This window comes from Ambystoma mexicanum, chromosome 2p, assembly GCF_040938575.1.
Source record: "Ambystoma mexicanum isolate Mex_15411 chromosome 2p, UKY_AmexF1_1, whole genome shotgun sequence".
Taxonomy (NCBI): domain Eukaryota; kingdom Metazoa; phylum Chordata; class Amphibia; order Caudata; family Ambystomatidae; genus Ambystoma; species Ambystoma mexicanum.
In genome coordinates this window covers 54,200,428-54,213,064 of record NC_090923.1, presented here as the reverse complement: position 1 = coordinate 54,213,064, position 12,637 = coordinate 54,200,428, and the positions used below count along the sequence as shown (strand labels likewise).

Genomic DNA, 12,637 nt, shown 5'->3' with positions numbered 1-12,637 from the left:
CTCAGGGTAGGGAACGCCCGACAGCGTGTGGAGCTTCCAGAGTCCGACTCTCCACCCCAAACCCTGAGAACTGGAGAAGAAAGTGTATGTATTTACAGCTCAGGACCCCAGTTCAAGTTACTCACAGGTCACAGCACAACAGCGGCTCCAGCCCTTACTGCCTCCAGGGCTTAACACCGCAAGGGCGGTTGGGCCGGCAACTTGTGGAGGCTGGAAGTCACGTGATGTGTCACGTGATCGGGAAGGGCTCCGCCCCCTCCAGGAAGCGATTTCGGCAGTAAGAGCTCTGCTCGCAGTGCTGCAGTGAGGGATAGAGCTTGCAGGCATGAGCGTTCGTGGAGTGAGTAGAACGCACCTTCAAGTCAGCAAAGAATACCTGGAATAACAGAATACCTGGACTATTGTAACAGCCTCTTTCTAAATCTACCTGCCTCTACTCTCCGCCCAACAGGACTGCACGACTTGTCCTTGGCCTCAAGCCCTGGGATTGTAGCTCTCCAGCCCTGAAATCTCTCCATTGGCTCCCAGTGGATGCAAGGATTAAATTCAAAACCCTCTGCATTGGCCACAAGGATTTCTGGAGGCTGCGTCCAAAATACCTTCAGCTATCCTTCCGCAAATACCCCCCCCCTCTCGAGCTCTTCGCTCCTCTACCTCCAACCCCCTCAGGGTCAGTCGGTTTTCAAAGAAACAAGCTCAGGGTAGATCTCTGTCTTCGGCTGAGGCCTCCCTCTGGAACAGCCTCCCTGCCACTCTAAAACTTGAGGAGAGCCATCTCCGGTTCCGGGAGCATCTCAAGACCTTCCTCTTTTCTTCTGCCTTCGCTCCCCCTCTCCCCGGCTGATCTCTTCTCTCTTGGCCCAGTGCACCTGGCCACCCTCTGTCCTCCGGGCCCAGGTACCTGCTCACCCTGCCACCCTCCCACACTGCCTCCGGGCCAACCCTTGCACTGGGGTCTGCATCTGTACCTATACAGCCCCCCCTTTTTCTTCCTGCACTTAGACCTACCCTGTCTGCTGCCTTAAACCTAGCACTTGCAAATTGCTGTCTGCACGACCACTGCTAGTTGCCTTTATTTATTTATTGTTAAATATCTGTTTCTCCTCTGCTTCACACTTTCCACTTCTCCCCCCTTCCCTGTACTTTTCCCCTCCCCCTCTCCCATGCACTTGCGCGTTCTCAATGTCACTGGGCCTAGTAAGATCGCCATTTTGTTCTCCCCTGTTCCACTCCCTTGCCTGGTCGCGCTCTGAAACACTTGTGTACGAGCACGATAGAAATAAAATATCAATATGCGTCACCACATTTTGTAGCTTATTTATTTATAAGAATTTTGTCGCTTATTTTGTATGGTGCTTGTAACCATTCATCTCCTACCCAATGTGAACGAGCAGGGGGTCTGTGGAAAGGGTGCTAGCAATTTTCTTGAATGGGCTTGCCATGTACTTTCCCCATCTTCACCTTCTGCCTCCACTGCCTCTGTGCGTGTGTGCATTCACTCCGTAGACACCCTCATTTACTGATGCTCATCCCGATGCTCTAGTCACTAGGAGGCAAAATTTGGTAGAGTGTCTGAAGCAAAATGTCGATGTGTTTGTTATTCCTACTAAATAATCTTTAAAGGGAATTAAAAAATAACAATTTGAAACATTCATCACGCCCTCCAAATATGGGAAATGGCAAGGTTACAGTTTACTATAGTTCATTCATGAGAAGAGAGCACAATCAATCTTTCTTGGACATATTCTCAAACGCGCTGAAGCTATTAAGTGACTGAAACATGCCACACACAACGAACATCAACTGGAAAAGCACCATCTGATACAATGCGAAAAACAATATCAAGAGCTTCTGAAGCGCAACAGCAGCACGACTTGCCGGCCAGAGGACAAGAGCAACATCCTCCAGGGCACATGAGACACCACTCGATCAGGACACGAGCAACACTGGGTATACCAGCTAGTTAGAAATACATTGCAATGTTGTTTCTCATCTGCATTTGTCACACACCTGCACCCCATGGAAGGTTCACCTCACAGGGGGCGTTTTAGGATTGTCAGTATGGGTTACATCCTCTTCCCCACACTTGCATTTGTCCAATGTATAGGTAAAGAGGACATTGTGGACAGATGTGTCCTCTTAATTCTAGGTGCAGGTGTGTGGTTGCAGTCTAACCACTTGTCAGTGAGCTATGCTTATGCATTTCATGTGAGTGCTAGCAAATTTGTACTCCTTTTCATGTAGCGTATTGAGAGTAAAGGGCTGCTATATTTTGTAAGCAGATTAAGGGCAATTGGGTGTAATTGTGCTGTCTTGGTCCATTTCATTGAAGACCAATTACTATAATAATTTGCTTACTTTGAAAAGCAAAGTTACTTGGTGTTAAAGTCTTTATCAGTTCTTTGGACAGTAAACATTTAGATCGGCACAGTTGTCATGGCTTCATGTCAGATGTCCGATGAGGAGGCTCTCAACTTAGTGATGCAGATCGAGTAGCAGCAAAGCACAGAATCTGCTTCTGAGGGTGAGCATACAGTAGATTCGGGAAGTGAGATTTCAGTTCAGGCTAGTTCCACCTCCTCAGCTGATGGGGAAGGGTACGAAGGGGTACATGCAGGACGTGCAAGGGATGTGCCAGTTCATGGCATGTCTGATGAGTCGGACTGGGTGCCTCCGGCAATGGCTCAGCCTGTTGTGCCACCTTTCACTGGAGGTATCAGGGTGCACAGAGATTACAGATCGTTTTGAGCCTATTCATTTCAACCTTTTTGTGGATGATGGGGTCCTTTCAGATATGGTTAAGCAAACTAATCTTGGATTCCAACTACAGGTGTAGAGAAAATGTTGGGTTATCACTCTGCTCATGGGAATAGTGCAGAAGCCATCCATCTCACTGTACTGATCTATTGAAGCTTCACTTGCAAGCCCTTTCCCCTCCCCCAGCAATAATGAGTAGAGATAGTTTCCTAGCACTGCAAAGTATGCTGCATTTCAATGACAACTCTGCAGCATTACCAAGAACTGACACAAATTGTGATGCTGAATGAGCCATTACTCAGGCACTTTGCACAGCGATTTTCTGATGTTCATGTTCCTAGAAAATAGCCATTGATTAATCTTTGGTATTGTTCAAAGGCCGGCTACTGTTCAAGCAGTATATTCCAAGCAAGTGCACGATATGGAATTGAGGTTTTTATGTTGTATGAAAGTACCACTGGGTATGCCTACAACATGAGAGTCTACACTGGATAAGACTCTAGCATAAACCCTCCGGCTGCCCAGCCCATTTAAGTATAAGTGAGAAGAATGTGTAGGATCTTGCCACACCATTGTTCGACAAGGGTAACCATTTGTATGTGGACAATTTCTACACAGGAATACCACTGTTCAAGGAATTGCACAATGTGGGCATATTGGCATGTGGTACAATCAGCAGTAACCACAAAGGCTTCTCCAGACAACTTGTTTGTAAGAAGATGGACAATGGGGCATGTATGGCAATGCAGCGACCGAAGTGTTCATATGCAGAGTACTGTTCACGATTAAAGTAAATTCTCTTGTCACTGTGCAGGAGCAGGCACAGCAAGTGCTGAAGCCCAAGTGTATTCTGGACTGCAACCAGTACATTGGAGGGGCGGGGGTCGACAGATTCTTGAGCCATACCATGCAGCACATGAGTCTTGCATGTGGTACAAGAAGTTGTCAGTACACCATATGCACGTAGCAACCTACAATGCTTATATTGTATATCGTGCAGCTGGTCCAGGAAACATTTTTGAACCTTGAAAAAGGTGATTTAAATTCCCTGACCGTTGGCCATGGACCACCAACTCTACATAAGTAGAAGATGTAGCCAGATTGAAAGGACATTTTGGCGACTATGTTCCCGTTACACCCATGAAGACAGCCACACAACACTTAAGGTGTGTACAAAATGAGGATAGATGCCATGCCTGAATAGCAGTCAGGTATGAGCCAGGAGGCAGAGGATGGCATCTTGAAAGAGATTTGCATGCAAGTGTCTAAATGCAGCATGGACTCAAATCCCAAATCACTGCTTAACCAAGTCACTTATTCTACGTTAACTAGTAGTGATTTAGTTCACACTAGTAGAAAAAGAGGCTGACTAATGGTTTAACAGACCAAAATATGGCATTGGCAAAGCCATCAGCTACGGCATGTGATTAGTTAAAGTGTTGCCGCAAATTTGCTGTGCGTTTCCAATCGCAACGGTCACCCGTTTTAACTTTATTTTAAATTCAAGATTTTTTGTTTTAAACACATGCCATGCAAAGATCGGTTGAACACATTTCAATACCTGTAGCGTCAAAAACAGACACGTGCAACAGACAGAACAGCACAGCTAAAACCGTGCGCTGCAAAGTATCTTGCCTATGGTTACTGCTTGGCCAGAAGCATTGCAACAAGTTAAAAATGAAACAAACACGGACATTTTGCAACGGCCGAAAAGAGGCTGTTCGCAATACTTTCAATTTTGAGACGAAAAGAAAGTGCTAAAATAAATAGGATTTAAGCAGCAATACGAGCTTTTATGGATAAGAGTAAGATTTAGAAAACGAGTAGCAAGTGAACTTTTGTTTGCAATATTGGATCTCTACATATTACTTTTCAGCACTATAATTAGAAAACAGATTTAGTTTATACTGCAGTGATTTAATAAAGTCGGTACAGCGCTTGCGCACATTCTGATCTGGGGGTAGGGGCGATGGATGCCGCTTTCATAACTATATGCATTAGGAAATATTAGCAGCAATATCTTGTGGGTGGGGCAGAAGCAATATTCTTGCATAGTATTAAAGAGTTGCAATGCCCCTGTGCTATACATGGACCTGCCCGCCCTGGAGCAGGGCTTGAACCCCTTTTACCAGGGGCTCTTACCTTGCCATGCTCAGACAGGATGTGCAGGGGATGCCCAAGCACGCAGTGCGCTTGCAGATGGGTCTCCCCCGCCCCCCCAAACCCCCCAGCCCCATGCATGGTCTGCTTGCCTTGGCTCCCACCTCCTGTTCTAGGGGCTCTTACCTTACCATGCTCAGGCAGGCTGTGCACAGGATGCCCGAGCGCACAGTGCACTTGCAGCTGGGTCTCTCCGCCCCCGAGCCCCACACATGGTCTGCTTACCGTGCCACGCTCAGGCAGTCTGTGCAGGGGATGCCCAAGCACGCAGTGCGCTTGCAGATGGGTCTCCCCCGCCCCCCCAAACCCCCCAGCCCCATGCATGGTCTGCTTGCCTTGGCTCCCACCTCCTGTTCTAGGGGCTCTTACCTTGCCACGCTCAGGCAGTCTGTGCAGGGGATGCCCAAGCGCGCAGTGCACTTGCAGCTGGGCCTCCCCCGCCCCCCAGCCCCCCAGCCCCCCAGCCCCATGCATGGTCTGCTTGCCTTGGCTCCACCCTCCTGTTCTAGGGGCTCTTACCTTGCCACGCTCAGGCAGTCTGTGCAGGGGATGCCCAAGCGCGCAGTGCACTTGCAGCTGGGCCTCCCCCGCCCCCCAGCCCCCCAGCCCCCCAGCCCCATGCATGGTCTGCTTGCCTTGGCTCCACCCTCCTGTTCTAGGGGCTCTTACCTTGCAATTCTCAGGCAGGCTGTGCACAGGATGCCCGAGCGCGCAGTGCGCTTGCAGATGGGTCTCCCCCGCCCCCAGCCCCATTCTAGGGGCTCTTACCTTGCCACGCTCAGGCAGTCTGTGCAGGGGATGCCCAAGCACGCAGTGCACTTGCAGCTGGTTCTCCCCCGCCCCCCAGCCCCATGCATGGTCTGCTTACCTTGGGCCCCCCCTCCTTGGTCCGGTACTGGGCTCGGCTGAACTCCTCCAGCAGCTCGTCCAGCGCCCGCCCCTCCGAGCCGTAGCCCAGACTGTTCGGGGGCCCCGCCATCACTGGGAACAGCCCATCCCGCCGGCTCCCAGCCCGCCGCGGAGTCTCCCTGCTACAACTGCCATACAGCTGTCATCCCTTCCGCCGCGCGTGTTTTTGACGTCACCTGCACCTGCGGCGCGCGGCTCGATGACGCGCGGAGAGACGCGGCCGCCATCTTGCGAGTGGCGGAAGTGACCGCCGCCGCCGCCGCACAGGCCATAGTGTTATGGACTGAAGTCATACCTGCCTGCATTTGAAAATCAAACACCCTGAGGTGTACGCCCCGCCCACAGCCACAAAAGACTCCGCCCCTTTGCAGACGGCCCCACCCACACGCCCCGCCCACCTGTCAAAAAGGTAAACTCAGCTGTTGTAGCTCAGGAACACGTTTGCAGTTTACTGTTTACAGTGGAATGCAGTAAATGTGAATGTCCAAGGACATGCATAACCACCCGAATTGCACAGGACGAATGACATTCGCCTTCCATAAAAGCAACACACACACAAAACCAAGAGAGGATATTTTCTTCAAATAATGTTTTTGAAAACATTAAGTTATGTGTGCATGTTTTAAACTCCAAGAACCAATACAAAGATTTTCCCTGGAACGTGCAGTACCGAAATGGGACATTTCACCTTAGTTTGTTGTTTTTCATGAGGTTATATAGTGCCATGGTGAAGAGTTCAGCCCTCAAACCTGATGGCTGTGGTTCAACCCCTGAGGTGGGCTTTAATTCATGAATTCAAAGCGGACCTTCAATGTTTCTCATTTTAGCTGGGGTGGCCCAAGTCCACACTCTGTACCCTCAACCATAGCTCCCAACCTTTTGTGTCACCAAGGCGGGTGAAAACACCGATTTTCTTTTTGGCGTGTGAGAGCCCATAGAAGTAAATGGGCGTATAAGGGAATTGGCGGGTGATTCAGCTGCTTGCAAGGCGGGTGACACCTGCCAAAAGCGGGTGCGTTGAGAGCTATGCCTCTACTTCAGCCCTGGCAAACTGACCGAAAAGAATGGAAGCTGAAAAAATAGGAATACTGATTTCAATCCGGTGTCATTAATGGCACCGGATTGAAAGCAGTATTCTGCTTTTTTATTTTGCTTCAGTTTTCATTCTTTTTGGCCAGTTTGCCTTGTTTTAGTCGCCCTTCAATTTAGGCCAGTCAAACAATGACAGTGGAAAAGTGTAGCCCAGCAGGGGCACCATCCCGATGCAGAGCCACGGCAGTAGACCTTGTGCATGCTGCGTGGCACCAGCATGGTGCTGACAATAAACATGCAGGAGTTAGTTATTGGTCGAGTGGCCATTTAACCTTAGACCATTGTCTTGCAGAATATTACAAACTTGTTTCAGTGCCTCATCATGTTGATCTTGAGTAACGGCAAATATTAAAATATCATCACTATAATTGAAGGCATTTCTGACAGGTGCAATGATCCACCTTATCGTTTCCTGGAATATTTCCATCGCTGATGAAATGCCAAAATTGAGGCGTTTGTACCGAAAGAGACGTTCATGAGTGGTGAAAGTAGTGATAGGCCTGGACACATGATCGATTGATGATAACCTTGATTTAAGTCTCATTTTGAAAATCTGGTAGCTAGGTTAAACCGAATGATCATATCTTCGATATTGGGCCCAGGATGCCTTTCTCTTTGTATTGCAGTGTTAGGAATTCACATGTCCACACACAGACGAAGGCGACCATCTGCCTTGGGCACCACCACTAAAGGAGACACCCATGGTGTGGGACCATCAACTCTCTACATGATATCATTATCTAGTAACTGCTGCAATTCCTGGGTGATCCTTGCCTGAAGGTGAAATCATATCCATCGGGGATGTTGTGGTACGGGACGGACAGAAGGATCAATGTGTAGATGTATGACATTGTCTCTCATCTTACCGACACCTTGGAACAGATTTGGCAACGTATCCTTTAGCCCCTCTATGTCTAATTCTTTATTTGACAAGGTCTGCAAGTCGTGGTTCTGTGGAGGAAATCCTCGTATTATCTCTGATTATTCATATTTGACATCAATAAGTTGTAATTCGGTGGCTGTCTTGCAGCTGAGGAGGCACCTACCTACTGCTGGGCTGCTTATGACATGCATGTTGATAGACACACAGTGGCCTTTGTGAATTAAATCACATTGAAATTGACCCTCGGAGGTTAAGGGTTGTGTTGCACACCATTGAAAGATCTGAGCTCTCGATGGTCGTAAAGGGTACATGTTCACTATGCCTTCATATGTTCTTTCACTCACCTCGTTCACTGTGGCTCCTATGCCAATCAGAAATGGTTTGTGTTGTTCACCTAAATTCACTGTTACTTTTATGGCAACCCTGTCATCAGATGTGTCATAGATCAATCTAACATATTCCCTGCTATATCTGTCATACTCTTGATATTGATCTGCATTCAAGTGTTCTTCGATTGGCAGATTTTCATAAGGAACCCCAGCTGTGTTTTTTTTCTTGATCTTAACTTTAGTAAGGCTGTAGAATCTGACCATGCTCTTGACTAGTATGCTCAGTTCTTTCTATTTGCATGTTCTCCATTGCCCTAATTATTGAACCCCCGCACTTGGGGACTGTTTCTGTATCCCAACAGTCCCACCACCAGCACTTGACACCTGATTTCTGCACTTAACTTTGCACTTGCCACTTGCTGGCCGTTATTTTACTTATTGTTATTATTCAATTCCCATATACTGCACTCTCCCTTCTCCCCCCTCCCCCGCACTGTCCCCTTCCCCATCCCATGCACTTCCGCGATCTGATTGACACTTGGCCTAGTAGGATCGTTGTCTGTCCTCCCTTTGTCCCTTTGTTCCTCCTCCCTTGCCTCGTCACGCCTTGAAACACTTGTGTATAGGCGCGTTACAGATGCCATATCATATCATATCATAATCCTGGTTGTGCTTGATATGTTGTTCTGGATCCGCTAGGCCGTATGGTATCTTTCTCTTGATACACTCTTGTGCTGGAAGCCTTTTGCGTGTCATATCTTCTGTTTGGCAATGTCTGTATGTTGGACCTGTATTCAGGCAATAGAGGCACTCTCTTCCTACACATTACCTGAAAGTGATTCTCTTGGGCACAACGCATACACCTCTGGCCAAGGGCTGGGCATTGCCTTTTTTTTTTTGGTCACCTTTTTTTTTTTTTTTTAATTTATTTATTTATTTATTTGTTTTGGTAGCAAAAATTAATTTACACCTTTACAAATAATACATAACACATAGGAATCATGTAAAAACAAAACAGTTTGATCAAAGTTGATCAATACTTGAACAACTAAAAACAGTAAAAAGATAGTAAAAACACTTAGACATATTTCCAATACATCATCAATAATCGCAAATGGAAATCTTAAAACATCAGATAGCAAACCAAACATAGCATGACAATGATGATAAGTTAGCATCGCAGCCCTCGACCAACTTAACTACTCCCACAGCTAGTTGGCTAATGCCATCAATCATAAGGAAGACAAAATCTCAAGCGCCCAAAATTTATCCTCTCCAAAAGGTCCTGTTGAGTGACAACAGTTGCTCCTCAATTATTGCAACCAGTCTGGCAGTTGCTAGTATAATGGAATTTGAATTACCCTGCATGCATCTTAGCCATACTAGGTGACATTCAAACAGAGAATAAGAGGTAAAATATGCGTCCAAGCAACATTGCCTATCCTTCGCAAAGAAATCGCAGTACATAAAAAGGTGTTCCAGAGTTTCGGGCTCAGATGTATCTAGGCAAAATCTGCATCCCTCCCATTTTGCCAAAACCCTGTAACAGTCCCAATTCCTAATACGAGCACCCGTCTGAATAAGATCCAGGCGGAAGCGCATATAGGACCTTCTTGCTACTTTGTCCGGAAAACATAAAATATATGGCAGCCGAGGTGTAACTGCATGCCTAAAGCTGGCATAGTTGGTAAAGGAAGAATAGCCTCCAATCTGATCGGAATTGCGAGCCCAGGAATTTTTAAAGAAACGCCTTTTAACTTTAGCGGGGGTATTAATCAAATCATCCAGCGTCATATTCAATGAAGTTAAGATCGCTTGTATCATCTCTTTCACTGTGGAGATCGAAGTTGGACACTTTCCAGCAAGCATTTCATGAAAGTCCTCATAAAGTGAATTTGGGGGTGGGGAGATCATTTTAGAAAATGCAGTTACAATCCTCCAAAGATATTTGTCTTCTAATGGATATAAGCCCAATTCATGTATAATGATGGCGTTGGGTAGATATCCGGGAAGCCCCAAAGTCTTCTTCCAAAGTTTACCTTGTAGGAGATTTAGAAGGGGGCTCAAATTCAGAAGGCACATGTCAACTGCATATAGAAGAATGGGCTCTATTTTCATGGTATAGTATTGTATGAGAGGCAGGAGGGAAAAACGACAATATTTGATGAAAATAATTCTCATTTGGGCCAATAGTGGGTTAAACTTCGCGTTCAACACTGTGCGCCATTTGCTAATAGACGTCCCATTCGATAGGTGATAGCCCAAATACTTGATCTCTTCTTTTCTCAAGATCGGCTGGGCATTTATTGTAAGGTTGAATCTCGGAAGCTTTTTTTTGGCGGTAAAAACCAATATGTGTGATTTGGCTGAGTTGATAGTCATGTTATTCAGTTTACAGTATTCGCCAAACAGGTTTAATTTATTTTGGAGTCCAAACGGCACTCTATCGAATATTATGACGTCGTCGGCAAATGCTAGCCAATGGAGCCGCAAGGAACCCAGTATTGCTGGAAAAGAATTAGAACCCTGCCAAATCTTGTCAATATCGGCAAGGTAAAGATTGAATAGGACCGCAGCCAAATTGCAGCCCTGTTTGACACCTATGTACGTAGGTATGTTGTCAGTCAATAACCCTTCCGCATTGATACAGACCCTGTAAGATGTATTCCGGTGTAGTGCTGCAATTAACGCTACTAGTGTAGATGGTATACCATAAGCCAGCATCTTTTGCCAGAGCCGAGTGCGAAGCACGTTATCAAATGCAGCTGAAAGGTCCAGTGCTGCCATGTATATGGTTCCATTTGACTTGGAGTGAGCATTCCGAAGGAGATGGGCTAAAATTGAAGCATTTAGTTGAGTGCCCATTGCTCTCCGAAAACCGACCTGGGCTTTTGAGAGAATGTTTAGGTCATGTATATGGACTTCTAGTTCTGACAAGATCAGTCGTGCAAAGATTTTCCCAGCTGTATCTATAAGGGCAATAGGCCTAAAGTTTAGAGGATTGCTTAGAGCACCCTTTTTGTGTATTGGAATAATTATGGCGGTCAGCCATGATTTTGGAATATTGCCTGTTTTGTAGATCAACTGGTAGCAAGGAAGGAGATATCTTGCCCAGAAATAGGGATCGTCTTTTAGGACGCAGGGGGGCAGCCCATCTGGCCCAGCTGCTTTAGAAGAATTCAATTGGGAGATTGCCCATATAATATCCTTTATATCCCAGGGACAAACCCGCGGAAAGGACAATTGCATACAGCTACTTTCTGTTTTGGAATGCATAGTTGGCAGAGCATATTTTTGGGAAAAAAACTTCTCCCATTCCAGTCCCGAGATTGTCGCCACAGAGCGGGTATCTGCCTTACCTGAAGGATTTCTTAAAATGGCCCATATCTCTCGGGTTTTTTTTTTGCAGAGCAGACTAATCATACGTTGGTTGACGAAGGTGAAGGCAGCTTGATGTAGGGGCTTTATTTGGTGCTTAAAGCGCTGAATGATATAGTTTTTTTCACGATGATAGATAGGAGGACTGAGTGACTTTTTCCTTATGTTGGCCAATTCGCGATTTTTTTGCTTTTTTAAGATTGCAATCTGATTCAAGTTTGGATGGGTATCCAAAGGGATACCTTTACTCAAAGCATCCTTCGCTAAGGATACGAGGTGTGTCTGGATCATATTGATATTTCTTTCGTTAATTTTTTCGATATTCCCCAACGATATGGAGTCGTCATGGCAAACTATAAGGTCTCTATTCACCAGAAACACCAGTTTCCTGCACACGACAGGATTCCAGTTGACAGAGATGGTACTTCTGTTGGGAGCCGCCAAACAGGCAGAAGGTGACGACATATAGGCATCACACCTCATATGGAATTTCGAGCACAGCATGTGGTGGTCGCTCAGGCCCAGGTCTAAAATTGAGATTGGATCAAGCAACCCAGAACACACTTTAGATGCCAGGACATAGTCGATAAGGGAAGAAACATTGCCCCGAGACCATGAAGTCTGTAGAGAATGAGGTGCCAAGTGGATTGGGTAAATGCCCCATTTTTCAAAGAAACTTGTCAGTTGTTGCCCTCTAAGAGACGCTTGTTGAGCGTAGGAGGAACAGGAAGTAGGAGAGCATGTTATATTAGAAAACTGTAGGTATGAGTTTAAATCGCCACCGATCACAATTTCGTGATTGGGGCACGAGACAGAGGCATGGCCCAAAATCCTGTCCAGATCCTCCAAAAGACAAGTAAGAGAAACTGACTTAGGATTCCAATACAGCGACATTAGAAGCAAGGGCGAGGCCTTGGTGGTTTCAAACGACAACTCCACCAAAATGCATGATATCGAGGTATCCAGTATAGAGGCCACAGCTTTAAGACCATTTTTAATAAGAACAGCGATACCCCCGGAAGGACGGCCTGCAAGTATGCGGCTGGCTGGAATAGAAAAACTGGAATAACCATCGAGAGTAATCTCATTTAGGCTCATCGTTTCCTGAAGAAATAATATGTCTGGTTTC

General features: G+C 46.4%; 1 protein-coding gene across 2 annotated transcripts in view; it reads right to left on the bottom strand.

Annotated features, from left to right (window-relative positions):
• MTMR14 (myotubularin related protein 14) overlaps positions 1-6,075 on the bottom strand; it is an 840,209-nt gene extending 834,134 nt beyond the window's left edge. The window contains exon 1 of one of the 2 annotated variants that reach the window (XM_069643242.1): positions 5,786-6,075. In XM_069643242.1, coding sequence (XP_069499343.1) covers positions 5,786-5,896 — 111 coding nt within the window. In that variant the 5' untranslated portion in view covers positions 5,897-6,075. The remainder of the gene's footprint in view (positions 1-5,785) is intronic. The other variant, XM_069643241.1, reaches the window with a different exon arrangement.
• Positions 6,076-12,637: the final 6,562 nt, after the last annotated feature.